General features: G+C 41.3%; 1 protein-coding gene across 2 annotated transcripts in view; it reads left to right on the top strand.

Moving 5' to 3' along the window:
• Window positions 1–1,334: 1,334 nt before the first annotated feature.
• Window positions 1,335–22,192, top strand: part of apaf1 (apoptotic peptidase activating factor 1) — a 54,007-nt gene continuing 33,149 nt past the window's right edge. Inside the window, exons 1-24 of one of the 2 annotated variants that reach the window (XM_037760568.1) lie at window positions 1,335–1,503; window positions 3,232–3,414; window positions 3,651–3,840; window positions 4,162–4,359; window positions 4,544–4,733; window positions 5,617–5,729; window positions 6,467–6,598; window positions 6,869–7,107; window positions 7,379–7,546; window positions 7,639–7,770; window positions 8,655–8,768; window positions 9,374–9,558; window positions 10,775–10,901; window positions 11,081–11,206; window positions 11,350–11,490; window positions 11,756–11,881; window positions 11,968–12,114; window positions 13,008–13,136; window positions 13,372–13,497; window positions 15,209–15,328; window positions 15,502–15,627; window positions 18,393–18,509; window positions 19,649–19,774; window positions 21,991–22,122. In XM_037760568.1, the coding sequence (XP_037616496.1) occupies window positions 3,271–3,414; window positions 3,651–3,840; window positions 4,162–4,359; window positions 4,544–4,733; window positions 5,617–5,729; window positions 6,467–6,598; window positions 6,869–7,107; window positions 7,379–7,546; window positions 7,639–7,770; window positions 8,655–8,768; window positions 9,374–9,558; window positions 10,775–10,901; window positions 11,081–11,206; window positions 11,350–11,490; window positions 11,756–11,881; window positions 11,968–12,114; window positions 13,008–13,136; window positions 13,372–13,497; window positions 15,209–15,328; window positions 15,502–15,627; window positions 18,393–18,509; window positions 19,649–19,774; window positions 21,991–22,122 (3,348 nt within the window). In that variant the 5' untranslated portion in view covers window positions 1,335–1,503; window positions 3,232–3,270. The remainder of the gene's footprint in view (window positions 1,504–3,231; window positions 3,415–3,650; window positions 3,841–4,161; window positions 4,360–4,543; window positions 4,734–5,616; window positions 5,730–6,466; window positions 6,599–6,868; window positions 7,108–7,378; window positions 7,547–7,638; window positions 7,771–8,654; window positions 8,769–9,373; window positions 9,559–10,774; window positions 10,902–11,080; window positions 11,207–11,349; window positions 11,491–11,755; window positions 11,882–11,967; window positions 12,115–13,007; window positions 13,137–13,371; window positions 13,498–15,208; window positions 15,329–15,501; window positions 15,628–18,392; window positions 18,510–19,648; window positions 19,775–21,990; window positions 22,123–22,192) is intronic. The other variant, XM_037760569.1, reaches the window with a different exon arrangement.

Here is a 22,192-nt window from a genome sequence, read left to right as displayed (position 1 = left end):
AAAATGATGTGTGTGTACTGCCAAAACATGATATAGAACAAATCTTATATTTTACATATACATTACTGAATGTTGGCTTGTCAACGCTTTGTGTAGATATAGATAACATAGTCTAACATTATAGATATATTTTTCTAGTTCTAGCTAAGGCTCATTAGCTATATACATTTAATGTATAGACCAAAATAGACATAAAAAGTGAGGTATATGAAGGAACATTAAACAATAATACATAATATTAAGGCAGAGGGATTATTTTTATTTACAGGGAATAAATCAACATCCATAATTTTAGAAAATGTGATTTTCGCCATGAACATAACTGATTACATGCTAAAATTAAAGTTAGGAGGGAAGTTTTGAACAACAATCTTGAAAAAAACGTAAGATTTACCTCCTTACTTATGAAATATGAACCAAATTAATTTCAAGTAACTAATATTATCTTTATTATCTATAATGATGTATGATAGACAAACCTTTCTTATTATTTACATGTTTCAGAGACTGCATTAAAATAATAAACATCAATAAAAAAAAACTTGTAAACAGGGTTAATCTATTTATGGCTACTTATAATGGCATTTCTACTGTTACGGATATGTGCAATAACATATGCTGATCACTCTGCAATACTTATATGATGTTGTGCAATAATTACATAATTATCTGACGGACACTTTGTGCAATAATCTGAAAAACTGTAATCTGGCAAAACTGTCATCTCATCAATATACTTATTGTATTTTTATATTTTATATTGTATTATCTTTTATATTTTTTTATATTTATAATGATGTATGATAGACAAACCTTTCTTATTATTTACATGTTTCAGAGACTGCATTAAAATAATAAACATCTATCAAAAAAACTTGTAAACAGGGTTAATCTATTTATGGCTACTCATAATGGCATTATCAGTGCATTGCACTGTACTGTGGAATAAACAACATGCTGTCATCTCTTGCTGTCACTAGGCAGTAATGTTACCTTCACATGTAGTACGAAAATCTTGCAATTCAGTAGTTTCAATCAAAAAAAAATTGAATTCCAAGAGAAATTTAGTGCATGGAAAGCATTTAAGCTGTGTCACGAATTTTTAAGAAAAGAGCTGAGCACAGTAACATTTGGTTAAACTAATTACAGATTAATAAATGGCTTAAGTAATGTGAGGGGGAAAAAACATGTAAATGAGTGAACACACTTATTTCCGAGCAGACAAGTAGTCATGAATGCAGCATCAGTTTGCCTAGTTACAGATTCGTGAAGTGCATGATGTCACCAGTCATGTGGTACAAATCCGGCCACGTCATTGGCTGCTTCACATGGTTGTTATTGTTGTGAACCAGGAAGCTCACTTCTTTCGAAATTGGGTGTGTAAGTAACACCTTTAACAGAGACATAAACTGCCTTTGTTACTCATTTGGATTCTTTAAAACGTGAGCTACAACAATATCTAGCTTAATAAATACCTTCCTCGGAAAAGAAAAGAAGATTTTCGTGAGTATCTGCTGGTTTTCTTTGTTTCATTTGGTCAATCAAAGTGAGTAAACTTGTCTGGACAAGTATTGAAATGAGGTAAAGGCTACATATGCACTTTCACATTGACTGACAGACACTACAGAGCTCTGTTAAAGTAGCTGTGCACTGCTCACTCACCATTTTATTGATGCTATTCAGGAGAAATTAACCAATAAACCTTATATTAACCAGGTGGGTAACCTATCTAATCTTTGACTGTATTACTTTGCTGCTTAATCTGAGTATATGTCACCTCTGTATTGTAGATGTTCACCTTAGTGAGTCCTCTGTGAACAGCTGATAAGATCTTGTATTTTCACTTTCTTCCTTCCTTCCTCTTTTTGTATTTGTGTTTGTGACTCATAGTTACAACTACAATAGAAGTGTCTGTATACTTGTGTGTATTTTAGGTTGGGGTGGGAATAGATAGATAGATAGATAGATAGATAGTAGCTTTATTAATCCCTTCAAGTTTCCAGCATCACAGTTCCATAGTGCAAAATATGTTAGTAAAAAGGCAGTAAAAAAGTTAGTAGTGCAAAGTACAAAAAAATACACCAGATATAAAAATACAAGGAGATGAAGAAAACTGTTAAAACTGAATATAGTGCAGGGTAACAGCTGTGATACACGACTATTAAAAAAGTGAATATAGTGCAGAAGAGACTGTTAAAAGTGAGTATAGTGCATTATTATCTGTCCTCCTTTGCCCCCCCCCCCCCCCCCCCCCCCCCCCCCTCCCTAGAGAGGTGTTGTACAAGTAAGTGTCCAAATAGAAGTATCTGTATACTTTTGTGTATTTTATGTTGGGGTGGGAATCACCGGAGTCCCCACCATACAATATTATCACGATACTTAATTCACGATACGATCTTATTACGATTTTAAACATATTGCGATAAGATATATTGCAATATATTGCGGTTTAATACCTTCTTCAACCGCAAATTTGTATCTAATAACATACAGTTTTCACCCTGTTCATCTCAGAGTTTTCATTCACATATCTTGAGGTCAAAGGTCAAAGGTCAAAGGACCCCTTTGAAAATGGCCAGTTTTTCCTCGCCAAAATTAGGCGGAACTTTGGAACATTATTCAGCGTTCTTCCCGACAAGCAAACATGACATGGTTGGTATCAGTCGATCCTTAGGTTTTCTAGTTTCATATGATACCAGTATCTTCACTCTTTGCTTTAAGACTGAGTCCATTACAACCTCTGAAAGACAGAATAGCGGCTGTCGGATTGTTATGGAGCGAAGAAGTAGTTTTCTGTCTCATTTTCTGTCACTCAGTTAATCAGCAAATCATTTCAGCTCCAAGTATGTCATTTTTAAAGTATTTTTGGGAAAATATACATGCAAAAAAAGGTCCTGAATGTAGGATTTTGTTAATGCATGTTGCATTTTTGCATGTTAATGCTACAGCATAAAAGGATATTATAGATGTGTGGCAACAGTTTGGGGAAAGTCCTTTCCTGTCTTAGCATGACATTGACCCTGTGCACAAAGTGAGATACGTAAAGCTTTCCCAGAGAGTAGAAAAGACAGAGGCATATTTTCTGTTTCAACAATCATCAGCAGAACTCATTAATACTCTTGTGGCTGAACTGGAGAAAATAAGTTTTTTCTGTAAAGTTTTGGCGTCCACATACTTTTGGCTATGAAGTGTATAATCACTGAAGCTCATCAAACTTCCATCTATCTGCAGCGCAACAGGAACCCTGCATGGTTGGCGTGTCGTGCAGAGATGGCGTTGGAGGAAGGGGCACGGAGCTGTCTGCTGCGCTTTCGCCACAGACTGGAGGAGGACATCAAGCCGTCCTACCTGATGGACCACATGATCAGTGACGGTGTGCTCACTGTAGATGAGGAGGAGAGGGTCAAGACGCAGGTGAGCATTTTCTATGTATTACATGGTCGGTTTCCGATATTGGTATACATTGTTTGTTATATACTGTGAAAAAAAACATACATATGCCTTTAAAAACTTGCTCTGTCTCGAATATGACAAATCATGGATGTTTTCACCAGCTCATATGAGAATCATCAAAATAACAGCATGTAAAATGCATATAATGAAGAGTACGTCTCATCTCTAATATCTCTCTGTCTCTCTTTCTCTCTCAGCCCACCAGGAAGGATCAGGCTGTGGCTCTGCTGGAGCTACTGCTGAGGAAGGACAACCAGGCCTACATCTCCTTCTATAATGCCCTGGTCAATGAGGCATACAATGATTTGGCCAATCTGCTTTACGATGACATACCGCGCATGTTACCCGACGCACACAAGAGCTCCGCTAATGGCTACACACCTTATGGTGAGAAAGTGGTGCTGTGGGTGTTTTCACCAGACTAGTAGAGAGAAGGGAGGTTGTGCTGTTGTGGGAGTTCTTGAGAGTTGGAGAAAAACATTTAATGTGCTGTTTTGATCAGATATGTTGGGTTACTGCAGTAGTTCAATACATCATGAGGTAAAAAAGTATGTTACCAGGCTGTGCAATATCTTGAAAACTCAAATTTGAATTTTCAAAAGTGTCATTTTGGTTAAGTAGAAGAGTGAAAACTTCAACACTTATTGAATATATTCGCCGTTTTGATTTACGTCTTGTCTGTCAATCCCTTTCCTGTTTGTCCAACAGTCCAGACGGTGCTCAGTGAAGGCGGCGTACCACAGAGACCCGTGGTGTTTGTCAACAGACCAGAACTTGTGAACCGCGTCCGGGAGAAACTCTACTGGCTGCAGAAGGAGCCTGGCTGGGTCACCGTCTACGGCATGGCTGGCTCGGGCAAATCCGTCATGGCTGCTGAGGCTGTCCGACACCACGGACTCATCGAAGGTGAATCAGCTTTAACTGGCTAACACTAACTATCGACATACCTTATTTTGACACTATGGAAAGAAAAAGCATTAAAAAATCGTAGTAATCCTGGACTGATTTTCATTCCCTGATTGTCAGTTCTTCTCACCTCTTGCCTCTCTGACATGCCTCTTTCCTCCATCTCCTCTTCCTCCATCTGCAGAGTGCTTTCCCGGAGGGATCCACTGGCTGTCCATCGGCCAGCTGGAAAAAACAGACTTACTAGTGAAGATCCAGTCATTGTGTTTCCGTCTGGAGCAGAGTCTGGATTCCCAGTCTCTCCACCGGCCCCCCAACTCTCTGGACGAGGCCAAGGAGCGCCTGCGCTTCCTCACGCTGCGCAGATATTCAAGGTTACTACATGTTCAGATATCACTGTTGTTCAAATTCGACTGCAACGCAGGGCAAATGGGCTTGTAAGCAATAAATACGAAACAAATAGCAATATGGAGAACAACTAGCAGCAACAACTACTTGATACCACTGCTTTATTTTATTTTAGACAAGTATCTACAAGAAAATAAAATCATTAGCCACCAACTGAGTATCCCTCCGCTCACTCCTGCCTTTCCAAGACTGCGTTAACGTGAGCCACAGAGTGCAAAACTGTGGGAACGCCGTTCACCTCTCTCAGAGGCCATCCTTACCATAATAACACTACTTTAGGAGTCAATGAATAATCATGTTAAATAATCATGATCTTGATATTGACCAAAATATTTGTGATGAGGATTTTTGCAGCCCTAATTATATTCCATTTCTGCTAATAGATCCCCCGAAATGTTATATAATGTTCCTTTAAAATAAAATAAAAAGTGATAAGAAAAGGAAAAAAACATGAAAACCATGGTTGGCATTACTCCAAATTAAAAGACAAGTTTATGTTTATTTCTTAAACCAAACACATATAAATGATGGCAGTAAATTTGTTTCTGGGAAATGTTCCAATAAATGTCATTTGGATATTTACTGCAAATGATAAAATACAGTTGGACACCTGAACCGGAATAGAAATGATATTGCTGAATAATGCTAATAACTGCAAGGACGCTAGATGATACATTTATCTCCTGTTTTTATTCAACTGTGTCTACATGCAGTGTTTCTATAAAGAGCTTAAAACTCTTGTGTGTGTTAATCTGCCAAAACACTAGCCACTGTAGGTGCTGCTGTGGTAAACACTGTTTCATAGTTTTCTTGTCTCTGCTCACTTGTCTGCGTTTGTTTGGGCTTCAGATCTCTGCTGATTCTTGATGACATCTGGGACAGCACAGTGCTGAAGGCGTTTGATATCCACTGTCGGATACTTTTGACCACAAGAAACAGAAGCCTCGCTGACTCTGTTAGTGGTATGTGCCCTATTATTTTTACTCTGGACTCTATATACACTTGCAAATTTGAATTAATTAACCTTATTTTTTATTTACAATGGAAAAGACTGTTGTGCCTACAAAACTGTAGGTACTCCGGGGTCAGAAAAGTGAAGCCAATGCAGAAGTGCCTTAAACCTGCATTCTTTCTAATAGCCAGCAGGGGGCGACTCCTCTGTTTGCAAAAAGACTGCTGATTGTATAGAAGTATATGAAAAAATGAGCCTACTTCTCACTTGATTTATTACCTCAGTAAACATTGTAAACATGAGTTTATGATCTGAATCGCTAGTTTCAAGTCTTCTTCAATACAGCATGATGTTCATTTCGTAAATTATGGTCCCATTCAGAACCAAATAGACCATAAAGTGGGGTATGCTTTAGGGCACGGCTACCTTGTGATTGACAGGTCGCTACCACGGCGTTGTCCGGTCCGAGAGTTGTCCCAGATCTTACAACTTTAACCCTTTCACAGTGTGTTTTCAGTTCATGAAAGTTACTTTTAACATTTTGGTCGCCTTAAAATGTCTTATTCAGTGTTCGGTTGTACTTAGCTCCGCCCTCTCATGTCACTTAAAAAAACAAGTTGGCGACGGACAAAATGCCAAAATCGAGGCTTCAAAACCGTAGTCACCAAACCAATGGGTGACGTCACGGTGACTACGTCCACTTCTTATATACAGTCTATAGTCTGTGCTTGTGCTTGTATTTTGTAGGTGCCAAATATGAGGTGGAAGTGGCGAGTGGTCTGGATGAAAACAAGGGACTGGAGATCCTCGCTCTGTACACTAAAACTGAACTCCTGGGACTTCCTGAGGAGGCTCGCAGCATCGTCAGAGAATGTAAAGGTCTGTAAACTGAAACATCCTATACATGCCATCTGTAATTCTTTTCACAATATCAATTACAGATATTGTTACATATACAATTTGGCAGATAGATCTAAAATATTTATGTAAAGATTGATTTAATTCTGCATTTACTTACTGTATATTGGTGATGTAAATGACCCATTAGCAGCATCAGAAAATATAAGTAAGTTGCAGGTTCACATCTTGTGTTTTGTGGGGCTATAATGCCTCTGCTCACTTTTCTGCTTCTCTGTGCCACCGTCTCAGGTTCCCCTCTGGTGGTGTCCCTGATCGGGGCTCTGCTCAAAGAGAAACCAGACCGCTGGCGCTACTACCTCCGCCAGCTGCAGCAGAAGCAGTTCAAGCGTATAAGGAAGTCGTCCTCTTACGACTACGACGCCCTCGACCAGGCCATGGCGGCGAGCATTGAAGTCCTACCTGATGAACATCGAGAACTCTACAAAGACCTCACTGTGATAGAGAAGGACATCAAAATCCCTGCAAAGGTTTGGCTGCACAACAAGAGCTATGGTCACATGACCCCATTAAGTCTGTTAATTTCTCAAACTGTTTTCTGTCTGCATAACTGGCCTTACGCATGCAAAACATGCACAAGCACACATATATGTTGCTTGTACAGGATGTAACCCTACACCCCACTATGTTCCAGTATTTGGACAGATTATCAGGATATTCTTTCACAGATGAAAAAAACAAGGAAATGGAGCATCTCTCCAAAGATGCTCAGGCTACAGTGTTTGTTGTTCCTTCTTCTAGGTGCTGTCTGTTCTGTGGGACCTGGAGCCGGAGGAGGTGGAGGACATTCTCGAGGACTTTGTCAACAAGTCTCTTCTTTTTGTGGACACTAACAATAAACCCTACCTGTACTACCTCCATGACCTCCAGCTGGACTTCCTGGTGGAGCAGAATCGCACCCAGCTCGAGGTGAGTTTGGATGCAACCTTACAAGAGCTCAAGCCGTTGGATTTGAATCTTTTTGTTAACTGGGCAGATATGTATTTATGTGTGTGATTCAGAGCCTCCACAGTAAGGTGGTGCATCAGTACCAGCAGCACTACAGAGACGCTCCTCCCACCTCAGGAGATGAGGAATGTCTCTACTGGATCAGATTCCTGACCTACCACATGGCCAAAGCCAACCTCTCCCAGGTAACACACACACATATTATTTTACATGTAAAATAAGAACTAGTGATAATTGTGCTTAAAAACCAACCTTGTTCGGCATTGTAGGGCTTTACCTGATGTAAAGCATAACATAGGGGTGGGGGAAAAAAATCAGTTCATGTATGAATCAAGATTAATATCTTCTAAGATTCTGAATCAATTCACAACTTCCAAAAATCAAATTTTAAAAATGTTTTTTCTACAGATGAACCCAGATATTGCTACTGATGGACAGTAATCCTACACACCAACTCAAAGTTGTGTCAGGCATTATTGTGTGTTTTGTTGAAAGATCACACAAAATACCAGTTTTACAGTGTTATTTTTGTGGACAATTTTTTAAATTGGCAAGTTTCTGAGAAATAAAAGCCAATTTTATTTATGTAAAATGCAGCATTTTAATTATTTTTATAACTTGAACTTGTTATTTTTTTAAGCCACTGAGAATAACTAAAAACTTTTTTAGTAAAAACTGTTTATTTGTGCAAGTTTAGCATGAATAAATGTTACCTTTTGCCTTTGTGTGTTTACATTATTGCAATTAGTTGATATACGGTTTTGAAATATAAAAAAAACTCCAAAAATCGTATACACACTTTACTGTACTTTCATGCCATAAATCGATTTTGAATCTAATTGTGAGGTACTAAAGACTCACACCTGTAGTGTAACACATTTAACTGAACATCAGCATGATAATTTATGTATTATTTTGCCTGTATTTCTCATACTGTGATATATATGCATATACAGTATATACTATTGGGAATAACATTCTTGCACAGTATCAACGTGACTTATCTCTTTTTCTTTCTTGCTCACCATGTCTCTCTCTGTCTCTGTCTCTCTTCTGTCTCTCTGTCTAGGAGCTCTATTCGCTCATGTTTTCTCTGGACTGGGTCAGCATCAAGGCCCAGATCATGGGTCCAGCTCACCTCATCAATGACTATGTGGAGTACGGACCCATTCTGGACAAAGAGGTCAGCAAGTGTGGTTACTTTTTTGTGTTAGTTGCTGATTTTTCACAGATGAAAATGATAGCAGGTGAAGGTGACGTCTATTGTCCGTCATTTAAATATGAACTTTAGCCAGATATGAGTCCCTCTTCAGGGAAAATAAAGTTTTAGAAGTCCTTCCGTCTTTCTTGCCCTTGTCGTCTTTGTGAAAATGTGTGAATTAAATCAAGAGTGTCCCTCTATTATCTTCCCCCAAGTTGTTTTTGAGACATATTGGTATCTCATTTGAAAACACAAGTTAATCGCCCTTCAACGTTTTTGCGGTCCCCTGTTCCCTTTCCAATTTTCATCACTGCACGGGCAGATCTGATAATTGGCAAATGGTTTATCTGACACGAGCAATGGAACCTCTAATCAAATTTTAGACTTGACTTGCCTGAGAAAAAAAGGACGAGGACAAGCAAAGAAGAGGATAAGGGCAAAACCCCTAATTATTAAACAAAACAATGTGTTAACACAAATAAATTATTTAAAGATTGAACTCCTCATCTTAAAGTGCTTTGTGAAGAATAGTTGTGCCCTGATGAGTTTCTTGTTAGTGTAACAGACTTATTTTCTGTCCCCTCCAGAACAGTGAAGTGCGCAGTCAGTTCCAGGAGTTTCTGTCTCAGAACGGCCACCAGCTGGAGCAGCGTCCGTTCCCCGACGTGGTGCAGCTCGCTCTGTCTCAGCCTCACACCTCCGAGGTCTACAAACAGGCACTGCTGCAAGCACAGGACCGGGCCGCCACGGGGAAACTCTATTTTGACTGGCTGTACGCAAGCAAGCTAATAGTTTACCGTGGTGTTTTTCTGATGAATGTTCTAATAATGATGTTAAAACCAAGTGATGCATAGGCATGTATGGATATATTTAAAATAGCTTTTTGCAAACTGTGTTATGGAGAACATTTCTGCGGCAATATTGAGATAAAAGCTAATTAGATGTTTGTTTTATTTTCACATACTGTCATGTAAATTGGCAAAAATCAACTCTCATTTTCATTGAAACCTTTATTATGCTATCATGACAATTCAATGCATTAAGGCCCAGACACACCAAACTGACATCAGAAAAGAAGCAGCAACGAAGGCCGCCTGTTTCATCGCCTCACGTCGCCTATATTTTGGCTAAAAAGTTGCACTCGAATACATCGCAAAAACTACCGCCGATGCCTGACTACAATGCACGTGCTGCGCCTGTGTGAGATGAAATAACTCACCATACCGCGACGCGTCTCCCCTTCCTCCCACTGTACAGAGCCCGAGTCTGGAGCCAGAGGTCCCGCCCACACACCCACCCGAACCAATTGCGATCCTAGCACGGCTGAAGCTTGTCAGCGAGAGAGACTCACACCCTTTTTATAGCATCAAATAAATAATTAAAACTAAACAAAAAATGAACACCTGAACACACATCTGCGTGATAAAAACTACCTAAAATGACAGAAACCATCTTTGACTTTTTAGTTTGAACCATGTCCCATCCGCTAACATGGATGGGGCGGGATTTATTACCTATACTGCAGCCAGCCACCAGGGGGCAATCGAGATGTTTTGGCTTCACTTTTGGGGAGCTGTCATGTTGTCCATCTTTATATACAGTATATGTTCTGTACCAGCAGGTCATGACTAGACTAGAGCTGACAGTGCGGGATATACTGCAAAAACTATGACAACAGACGCTCACCGACGGCCCCAAACTGTCCGACGGCCGAGCGTCGTCTTGGTGTGTCAGGGCTTTAAGTAAATGGAGTAATGCAAATGCAACAGATTCTCTAATTCAAAGTAATTTACGGAGATAAATGCATTCAGCTGGTCTTCTATTTGGATTCATCCAGTGCAAAATCGTTCTAATAAACACGACAATAACCTGTTTATTAACTTCATATTCAGCCTTATTATACATTTTACAAAAATACAATGCAGAAATGGAGATCATAAGCTGTGTATCCCAGGTTGGTCTTATATTTGTGGTGTTTTTTTGTTCAGGAATAAGAGCAGCGTAGAGAGTCTGTCCCGTCTGGTGATCCACCCCCACCAGGGCTCCATCTACTCCGCCTGCTTCTCCCAGGATGGAGCCAGGATCGCCTCCTGTGGAGCCAGCAAGACACTCAAAGTATCAAAGCATTGTTGTTATTGTAGAGTGTCTGTGTATAGGTGTATGTGAACAAAATGATGAAGGGCAAATAGTTTCCATGGAGACCAAATACTGCAAAACATGGAGGGCGATCCACTTTTGTTGCTAGATGATGTTGTATATGTAACATATTGTCGTGCAACTGCTTTCACGTTCAGGTGTTTAAAAGCAACACGGGTGAGAAGCTCACAGAGATCCAGGCCCATGACGATGAGGTGCTCTGCTGTGCCTTCTCCCCTGACGACCGTCTCCTAGCAACCTGCTCCAGCGACAGGAAAGTCAAGGTGAGCAGATAACCGTCCACTCACTCACCCATCGTGGCCAACTTGATCACAGCAACACACGGGCAAAAGTAGAAAATCCAGCATTTTTTGTACTTTTTTCTGTCTATTTATCGTTAAACTCTTGAAACCGTGTCTTGCTGCAGGTGTGGAACGTGGAGCGAGCCATGCTGCTGAGGGTCTTTGAGGAGGAGCATGAGGAGCAGGTCAACCACTGTCAGTTCACCAACACGACACATCGCCAACTGCTGGCCACCTGCTCCAACGACAAGTTCTTGAATGTCAAGGTGTGCGAGTGTGTCTGTTTTGCCCGTCCATCTTGTGACTTATTTAAATTTCCTATATTTGCTTTTCTTATTACCTTCCCTCCTTTATGTGCTCAGTCTCCTTCTTTCTCAGTGTGCTTTTTTTCCATACATTGCAGCACTAAAAGAGTAAAATATACTGAGAGCTCAATGCACTGCAACTTGTTTCTACCTCTTTCTCTGCTGCTCTCTCTCTGTCGTCTGTCTTTATCTCTCTTTCTCACTGTATTTCTCTGTGTTTCTGCAGCTATGGAACCTCAACAAGCCGTCCTCCCAAAACACCATGTTTGGCCACTTTGAGCCAGTCAACCACTGCTGTTTCTCCCCTGATGACACTTATGTGTCCACTTCCTCCAACGACGGGACCGTTAAGGTGACCGCCATAAAATTTGATACTTGTAAAGATGTCCCAAGTATTTGGGCTAGTAACTAACTAACTTTGTATCTATACGTATGCAGCTATTTCAGGTGTCGTCCGCCAACGAGTGGAAGACAATCAATGTGAGAGACATGTTTACAGAGAGTGACGAAGAGGTCCTCGTGAAGTGCAGCACCTGGACCGCTGACGGCAAACGCATCATATGTGCAGCCAGGAACGCCGCTCTGGTGAGCTTTTTGCTTGAAAGGGCATATTCATATTTTAATGAGCGGAGCTGCAGGTTGCCGTTGTTGCGTGGGAAGCACCGAATGTGTGATAAAGACGGTGTGAATCCGTCTTGTCGTACATGTCTCAGCTATACAGATACAAATCCAACAGGGTCCGCTTCGTCCTCCCTGTCCTTGATGTCGGTGTGTTATTTCATTGAAGGAGACAGTCTTTGTCTTCCAGAGAGTCTAAAGAAGTGTGTGTCCTGTTTGTAAATGTGAGCGTCTCCTCCCCTGCCGAGCTTTCCAAAATCAGTCAGTCTTGTCGTACAATCAGTCCGTCTGTGTCCTCTGCGTCTACATTTGTTTGTATTCTGAGAAACAACCCAGCAGAGACATCTCAGCTCCTTCCTTTGACTTCAAGGAGAGGGAAGTTTGTACAAGATAATACTTTATCTTGCAGTACAACTCAATACACACACTCAATATGTACAATACACACTATGAGGATTTATAGTAGCTCCAACCTTTACATCGGCACGCCCGATATGAGTACAAAAATGCAAAATGCCAAGGATATGTTTGAGGTCATTTAGAAACAATAGGCTTCATGCAGCAACATTAATTTTCTGTTAAGACAAGTCAACTCCAGATGAACCAAACGTTCTTAACCATCCAAATCTGCTCTGAATGATGAATCCCACTGGATCATAAATTGGAGGTGTTTGGCCGCTGTAAGAAGAAGAACTTCTTCAGCAGTAGTGAAACTGAGTTACTGTTAAATAAACTAAAACAAAATAAACATGTGGTTTTCCAGAGCGTCAGTACTGGTGTTAAGGAAAATCAAAAAGCCATATTGCACCCAGACAGAGTACAGTCTGTGACTTGTTGTCTTCTTCTCTCTCTTTTTTCAGGTGTTTGACGTGGAGACGTCGGACATGTTGTTGGAGATCAGAACGAATCGTCTGAGCATAGTGCAGTACTGTCACGCCTGTCCCACTAGTAACCTGCTGGCAATCGCATTCTCAAACTACGCGGTGGAGGTATAATACATACATACATACATACACACAATCACACTGTATATTTAATGTCTTTTTTATGATTTAATATTTTATTTTAGTGTTTTTTATGCATCACTTCTTCTCTTTCTGACCCATTTTCTGCATTTCTGAACTGTTTACTGTGCTTACTGTACCGAGGGTGTCTAAAAATAGTGGTATACTGGTGAATAAGCGTCCGTGTGTGTGTGTGTGTGTGTGTGTGTTTGTGTTGCAGCTGTGGGACTTGGAGGCCAATAAGAAGATGGCTGACTGCAGTGGTCACCTGAGTTGGGTCCAGCGTGTCCAGTTCTCTCGTGACGGCTCCCAGCTGCTCTCCTGCTCTGACGACCAGACCGTCAGGGTAAGACTGACTCAGTGTGTGTGTGTGATGTACTGTGTCTGCATTAGTCTATCAGCTCTCACAGATATTGTCAGTGTTGTTCTAATTACCTCTCGTGAAACGAAAGCCAACAGCACTGTGTTCACCCTCTGCCAGCTGTTTCAGGAATAAGGTCATAGCTTTTGGTGCAAAAATTCTATCAAACTTCATTTTGTATGAATGAAAGCATCGCATACGAACCGTTTTAGGCCACAATATAAATAAAGAATAAACAGCTACTGGATTATGAAAGAAACTGAAATACTGGAGTTCAGTGCAGCTGCTGCTTAAGGCTTTTGTCTCTATTATTGAGGTTATGTAAACATGGGTTGTTCGCTGATTTGTCCTGACTCACCGCTCCCTTAAACAAAGCAGTATGTAACAGCCTGAAAACAAAGTCATTATATGAAATCTCTATTTGCATAAAAACATGTTTTTTTTTTATGCGCTGGCGGCAGCCATGGCCGCCAATGTTTTCAGCTTGTCCGTCCGGACCGTTCTTGTGAACACGATATCTCAGGAACGCCTGGAGGGAATTTCTTCAAATATGGCACAAACGTCCACTTGAACACGAGCATGAACTGATTTAGATTTTGGTGGTCAAAGGTCACTGTGACCTCACAAAACACTTTTTTTGGCCATAACTCAAGATTTCATATGCCAATCATGACAATTTCACACAAATGTGGGATACAGGATAAAAATATGAAGTGATGACATTTTGGACAGACATGGATGTAAACTGCAACTTGACTGGTTGGTGGAGGCATACAACCGTGAGGCGGTAATTCTAGTTTATTTGGATAAATAGTATTCTTTAAGTGAAAGCTCATCAATCTAAATGACAAACTAAAGCTGCGGTAGCGTTCTGCACACAAATTGTCATTATTCTGGTGACAGTATAGTACAGGAGGTTGTTTGTAGCACTGTTCAAAACCAGTGAGCTGCTCTATTCCAAAGTGTTTTACAAAACAAAAATGATTAAATATTTAAATCCAAGACAAGTCCGCAGGTAAGAACTAACCGGGGCGCGGACGCAACAATAACCAGAAACCAATTTTAGATTGAAATATAGTACAAATTATGCTTCTAAAGGTTGGATTATGCTCAAACAGAACTAATTGTATGACATGCTGCCCGTCCACATAAAAATCAAACATGTTTATAGTTGTTCCAAACGGCTACACTTGGAGGTGGAGTGAAAAGCCAGCCATCATAGAAAGGGAGGAGATACATATAATTTAAAAATGGGGATAATGCATATTGCAACACAGCCTCGCTAATCCGATGTTGGAAAGGTGTGGGCTTCCAGAAGCTATTTGACCCCCCCCGAAATGCAATTCTGAAATTAACTACTCCTTAAACGTGACCATTGAGGCGACATCCACCCTCAACAGCAACTGAAACCATCCTTAACAGAACAACTGATATGGGTTAAATCGGCCCATTTCTGGAAATTCAGTTTGAAGTGCCAAACAAAACTGTATGAGACAGATACTGATGACTTATTTATCACCACAGACCGGTTATTCCCAATTTGTCTCTGCAACATAACAATGAAAAGTCAGGCAAAAGATTAATAAGCAACATCGCTGACTGTGTAAACTACTGTGAGTTGATGTTGAGCTGTTGGCCGTAGCTCTTTCAGTGGAACTTTATATCATGCTATTTTCCTGTCTTGTGTTTCTTGTAGCTATGGGAGACTAAGAAGGTGCACACCTCCTCAGCTGACTGCCTGAAAAGAGACTCTGACGTCCTCTTCAATGATGAAGAAATCATAGTGTCGGCCGCAGACAACTGCAACAGACTGCAGGTGAGCCGGAGTGAAAATAACGAAGAGGGACTGAATGAATGAAAAAAAAAAAAAGCAGATGAGTTGGTTGAAGCAGGAATGTTTGTATTCTTTGAGTTCAAGTGCAGACTAGTATTACTGTACCATGATGTGCCTTTACCAGGTTGTCATTGAGAACAATGTGTGTGTGTCAGGTGCGTGATGGCAGGACGGGATCAGTGCTGTTCCAGTCGGAGGAGAAGTCGTCAAGGATCCGGTGTACGTGTATGTGCAGACAGCCCTCTGCTGTGGCCCTGGGTCAGGAGGACGGCACCGTACAGGTAGAAAACACATTCAGACCTACAATTTTGGTCAGAAAAAACAAGCAAATTGAAAACTTCATCATGGTTAGTCAGAAATTCAGGAATTTTCACTATTATTATTTTCATTATTGATTAATCCAATGATTATTTTCTCAATTAAACCATTCATAATTTGCCTATAAATGACAGAAAATAGTGAAAAATGGCCCCAAACACAAGTTCTCAGTGCCTAGGGTTATACCTTCAAATGGTTTGTTTTGTCCAGCCGACACTAACTAAACTCCAAAGATATTAAATGTACCATCATATAACCCCTAGAAAAATATGAAATCCTCACATTTTAGCAGATTAAAGCAGCAAAATGTTTGGTATATTTGCTTGCAAAAACGACTCAATCGATTTTCAAAATAGTTGCTTTTACAGTTGATTTAATTCTCTTTCGATCAATTAATCGAGCATGAGTGCATACGCTAATATATACAACAAGTAGGAAAATTATACAAGTCAGTCTGCCTTCAGTGGGACTTACCTGAATAGTGTTTTTCTGAACTGCGCTCATTTGCTTTCTTGCGTAGAGTTCGATGAGAGGATTGATACCTCTTTCTCATATCTTAAATATAAAGCTATGGCCAGGAGACGATTTACTCTGCTGAAATCTGCCTACCAGCACCTCTTAAGCTTCTAATTAGCACGTTATATTTCGTTTATTTAATCCACACATACAGGGTTAGGGTAAATATAAGCTTTACTATATACCCACTAGAACACTTTGTGCCTATAAGGAGCACATGCAAACGATCGCGTTATTAAAATAAAGGTTGTAAATTTCTTCTTATGTGTGTGTGTGAGGATACGTCTTTCTGTGTGTTCGTGTGTGTGTATGTCTCTATTCCGTGCGGCTGCAGGAGGTGTGTTTTTCAGATCATGTTGAATCATGAGATCTGACGTTAGCTCTGTCACCCTTTTTATCTGTCCTGTCAGCTGTACGTCAGGTCAACTCTGTCATCTCCACTCCTCTCTGCTCTGCCTTCCCGTTCTGTCTGTGATTTGTATTCTCAACGCTCTGCACTCCTGCTCTCTATTTTCATATTTTACCACCTCTGTCACATACCTTTTTTTTTATTCCCTCTTTTGTTCTGTTTATGTCTCTTCCTCCTTTTGTTCTGCCCGTCCCCCCGCTCTCCGCGCTCCACCGCTCTTTGTCTTGGTGATAAATTGCTGTTTGCAGGTAGAGAATGAGGTCCTGGTTTGCGTTTGTGGCAGGTGTGTGTTATTATGTGTGTGTGAGTGCGTATGTGTGTTGCATGTTATGCACATATTGCAACAGTAGACTTCCCAACACATGCAGAGAGTCCCCTGAGTTGTCAGTGCTGCGACCAGGCCAGCGTCCTACAGCAGAGAGCAACTGTAATTAATTAAAAGGTCCTGCGGTCCTATTGAATACAGGGTTAATGATTTTAATTACAGCTCTCCTCCTGGCCTCAGAGATATGAGAGGGAAGGATTAGTGGACACGAGGACTTCAAGAAGAAGAGATGATTAGTAATCTGAGTTCTTAAAACTAAGGATAATGAGATACTTGATAAAAATCTATTTAAAATCTCTTTCAAGTTTTTTTTTTTTTAAAGTTGAGGTTGTGCATCACTCTGATTTCAACTAAACCAGTAGCGTTGCAGAGTTAGGAGACACATAACTGGCTACCAATGGTCACTAGTGTACCAAAGTGTTTTACTTTTTTACTCAATCCTTTTTTGGGTAATGACCAAAATGTGTCCCCGGCACCTAATTAGGGCTGCACAATTAATCGAATATTAATCGCGATCACAATTTTGGCTTCCCACAATTAAATGAACATGATCGCCTGCGATTATCGACGTTTAAAATGCACGTTCAGCTCATAGAAAACGCTGCAGCATATCATTTCAAGCGCTTCCTAAACTAACAGCCAGCCACCAGCCGGCGATCGAGAAGCTTTGGCTTCACTTTGACTCATTATCTATACAACCAATGTGTTTATGATTAAATTAAGAGCATACAATTGTTTATCTAGCCTCTTATTGTTGCTAATTTTGCTCTAAAAAGTGAACCAGATTGAAGCATTTAACTTTAAAATGTAGCTAACAAAATGGTAGGGTGCATATTCCTGTATTTTTTTCATATTGCAATATATAAAGCAGAAAGAAACATTGAAATGTCAGTTTGTTTGTTGTTCTTTTAACATATGCCGTAGTATTGTCATTGGGTTTTTAAAGACTTCTTGCAAAAAGGCCAAAAAACTAATGCTATTTGGGGCCTTTGGCATTGAAAAATTTAAGAACTCCAGGTCTAATGCAATGAATGTTAAACTAATTGTGCAATGTGTTACTGATCAAATCCTTTTATTCCTTAGATTTAGATGCAATTTAAGTGCTTTTTAATCATCATGTCGTCACACAGCTTTCACTGTTGTAGTTCCCCGAGCAAACACCAGAGAGAGCCCCGGTGTTAGCTTCCTGGTACCTGTGACCACTGCAGTGGAAGACGTTCACTTCCTTTTCCCCTCATCTGGAGTTTTTTTTTTACAACCAGTTTATTGGAGGAGAAAGAAATAAGTAATAATGCATCAACTTCAGTGTCAGTGTGACATAACCCAGCTTTGTTCTGCTAATGTGGAGAATATCATGTAAGATGTGCAGGCGAGGACAGGAAGTTACTGTGTGTTTCTTTATGATTGGAAAAAAGTGCAATTGTGAGTGTGTGTGCTTGTGTGCGTGTGTATGTGTGTGTGTGTGTGTTCTGTGCCAGGCAGCAGGGCTGACAGCTAGTCAGGTACTGAGGAGAGTCGGCTGCAGGATCCGACGACTGTTGACCTCCTTCAGGGGGTCGATGCTGGCTGTAGGGCTACACACAGGCAGGGTGCAGGTATGGTAGGGAAAGAGAGAGTCATATCTGTTTGTATGTGGCCCAAGAATCACCCAAAATAACACACATGACTGTAAGAGAAGAGGCAGATTACCGACTACAGAAAGGATCATGCAGGACCAGCTTCAGCACCGACCATCTCATCCCTCCACCACTTCTTTATCAGTTTTTCTTGCAAGTTCTGCAACGACCTGTTTCCTCCCTTGGTAGTGGTATTTAAAACAACTGTTCCCCATATTTCCTCTTTACATTACTTTTATATTTGTTTATTTTTTTTCACCAAACACCCTGAGGCATTTTGCAGACTGCACCACCCGAGAAATCCTTGAGCTGTATGTTGTATAGCTAGCCAAAGCGCTCCCTCCCTCTCTCTCTCTCTCTCTCAGGCTTTGAAACGTACGTCTCAGTCAGTACGTTGAGCTTGACAAACATGGCCGGCGTGCCCCGAGGCTTGTTCTGCTCAGACATTTCAACCTTCTCCTCCGAGATGTAAATATTTTAGTGGCTGGTCAAATCCTAAGCGCTATGGGTCCTTCTCTGTTTTACTTTCAAAAAAACACTTCTGTGCTTTATTCCCTGTTTTTAAATCAAGTTTGTTTTTGTATGACTTTCAGTCATTTTATTATTGTGAAGCTTACAAAGTTGCAGACAGCCGTAGCAAGGCGATATTTGAGTGTTTTTTTTTATATCACTGGATAGATCCATCTGGAGGTTAATTAGAAAAATGGAAGGTTTTGAAAAGTGCCGCAAAAGATGTTCTAATTGCAGTTGTGATCTATACTCATGTTTCACCTCATAATACCTTAATTAGCCTTGTTTGTTCTAGTCATTGATAAGTAGAATAAATTCATTTTTAGTGGTAAAACAAACTTCTGTTATTCAACTAATCCGGAGGCTAGCAGAAAGCCACACACAGATAAGCATTATCCATGGATCCGTCTATTTAATACGATTCTCCTTAGACACAAAAACATGGGAAAATAGGGTCCAGGTGGAAAAATACTGAAGTTATCCTTTAAGCTTAAAACACCGGTGTGCCTATTAAATCCTAACAGAGCCTCTAGCGTGGTTGTAAACTCTCAGTCTTGTTGCTGTTTATCTGGATACTTGTGGTGCTAATGCTTGTTTCTTCCTTCCAGGTGTTGGAGGTGCCCTCTGGGAAGCTCCTAGCCACCCTGCTGGGACACACCAAGACGGTGCTGCACTGCCGCTTCAGCCAGAACGGCCAAACACTTATCACGTCCTCCGAGGACACCACCATACGGGTAGGTTCAACTCCTCTCCTCCCCCCAGTTACTCTCTTTCTGCTTGGTTTACTCCCATTCATCACCCTCTCCCTCATCCTCACCATCTCCCCTTGCCTAATTCGCGGCATGATCTTTCACTTCCTCCGCCAACCTGCTTCCATTTTTCTTCTCCGCTATCGATTATTCTCCATCCCCCATTCCTCACCTGGAGTAAAACTGCCTACTCTGCTGAATCACTCATCCTCAGTGGTTCAGGTCTCTGTGGTGCTTTCACTTTCCCCCTACCTGTTACACTCTACCAGCTCCTCTGTGTGCCTCTTCACCTCTCCATTCTTCATCCCCCTCTCTTGTCTCCTCTGCTTCCTTTCTGCCTCTCTTTGCCTTCGGCGATGCCGCTCTCGATAGCTCTTTATTTCCGTTCCCGCTCTTTGCGTTGACCGTGTGCAGCTGTCTGTGTTTGCGCGTGTGTGTATTTCAGCGCCGTTACGGCCTGTCAACCCCCTCCGTTCACGCTCTGTTGCTCATTTCCCCTTTTCCTCTCCTCCCTCTCATCTCCTCCTTCTTCATCTTTCCTTTTTTGCTGACAGACCCGTCCACTGCAGCACTTCCCTTCCCTCTCCGACAACGCAGCACCTTCGTTCCGTATTCATGCGGCTGCCTGCTGCCTATGCCATCGCTATTCTCGGACCGTCCGCCCGCTTATTCAGAAAGCTATTCAAATTCATGCTGTTTGACATGTGCTCGCTCGGAAATGGAAGTGTGTATTTAGATGTTAATGCAGACGCCGAGTGAATATGAAGAGAGATAATGACACTGATGTTAGCTGGTGATGGATTCTAACCTTTGGGCCGATGACAGATTGTATTCAGAGGGAGAGAAGGTTCAACATTGCACACAAGGACATGATTGATAGGATGATCTGTCCTGCCCCCGTCTTTGAGCTCAGTTGAACTCCTGTTTCTGCTCATTTACCTGCCTGTCATAAAACAAGCACTCTGCAGACAGATGTGCAGGACCAGAGTTTTAACTCTGCCGATGCATTAGCATGCACAGAGCACACCTAAGCAGGGATGTGATCAGCAAGTACAAAATACTCTGATCTACTGTGTCATTAGCGATGTTGTACAGTTGAATTTCTGCGCTCTAAAAGTTAATGAAATATTACATTCCTGCATATGTTATAGCGGCACATGAGGCTACACTGCAGCCTCCATTGCTCCCTGTTGTAGCCATGTAGGATCCACCAAAGAAATGGCCTGTTATTGGAGAGGACTGGATATTTATCTTGGTTTCTAAAGAAGGTTTTTGCCCCTGCTTTTATGTCCTGTTATTTAAATGGATCCTCATGAGTAATGTTGGTATTTAAAGGAAAATTAACCTGGGTTTTACTCCGCTGTAAAGATTTGGGAAACGCAAATACGACCAAGCTCAAAATTTGAAACTAGTCTGAATGGACAAAGACCCGGGTTGGAAAATAGCCCTGCTGCTGTAAAACCAATACTCATCATACCTCTCACCTATAAAGTAGCTTGAAAAATCATGAATCTTAAAAATAACCGTATTGGACAGATTTTTATACCATCCCAAACATACATGGACATTTTTTATTATTGAAAGTACAGAGAAGTTCGACTTTTCCAGCTCGAATGTCCACCCTAAAGCTGTAGTTATACCTTTCGCGCCCACGAGTCTCCACTGGGGTCCATGTGACGTAAATTTCGTCATCAGAGGGTGTGCATGTGGGCTCTGTGCGAATGTCCACGTACCAAAACCGGCAGCTGTGACTGCGTGGTCCTGTCTGCACAGCCACGATCTACTGCGCATGTGTAGATCGCGTTCTCCGGGCGGACAGTAAAACAGAAATATTATGTGTCTGTAGCTGTCCGTGTTCGGAAGTATAAACAAGGCTTAAGCTTTAAGCCACAAAACCCTCACAGACTTTAATCGATGTCACATGCGTTATAGGTGCCCGAGTGAAAGAGGATGTCACATATGACCACATATTACCTACATATACACTGTGGCCAGCAGAGTGTGAGGCTCCTGTTAGAATGCTATGGATTGTGGGTAATTAACCCAAGAAAGTCTGCAGAATTGCATACCCACGGACAGCGCATGCTCTTTTCATTTATCGGGACTTCAATCAAAAACGCGTGTCCAACTCTTTAAGGGTGGAAATTTGAAACGGGCTGAAGTAAACAAGCATCAGTGTCTAAAAGATTTCCCCCCTGCAGGTGTGGAGGTGGCAGTCTGGGGAGTGTAAAGTACTGCAGGGTCACAAGGAACAGGTCCGATGCTTCTCTCTGCTCTCCACCTCGCCCGCCGACACAAGACTGCTGTCCTGGTCCTTCGACGGCACTGTCAAGGTGAAGCTCACACACGCACACACACACACACACACACAGACTCACAGTACAGCAGCAACATGAAACACAA

Source organism: Sebastes umbrosus, chromosome 23 (assembly GCF_015220745.1).
Source record: "Sebastes umbrosus isolate fSebUmb1 chromosome 23, fSebUmb1.pri, whole genome shotgun sequence".
NCBI lineage: Eukaryota > Metazoa > Chordata > Actinopteri > Perciformes > Sebastidae > Sebastes > Sebastes umbrosus.
The sequence above is the reverse complement of the archived record's forward strand: the minus strand, read 5'-3'. Positions and strand labels throughout refer to the sequence as shown.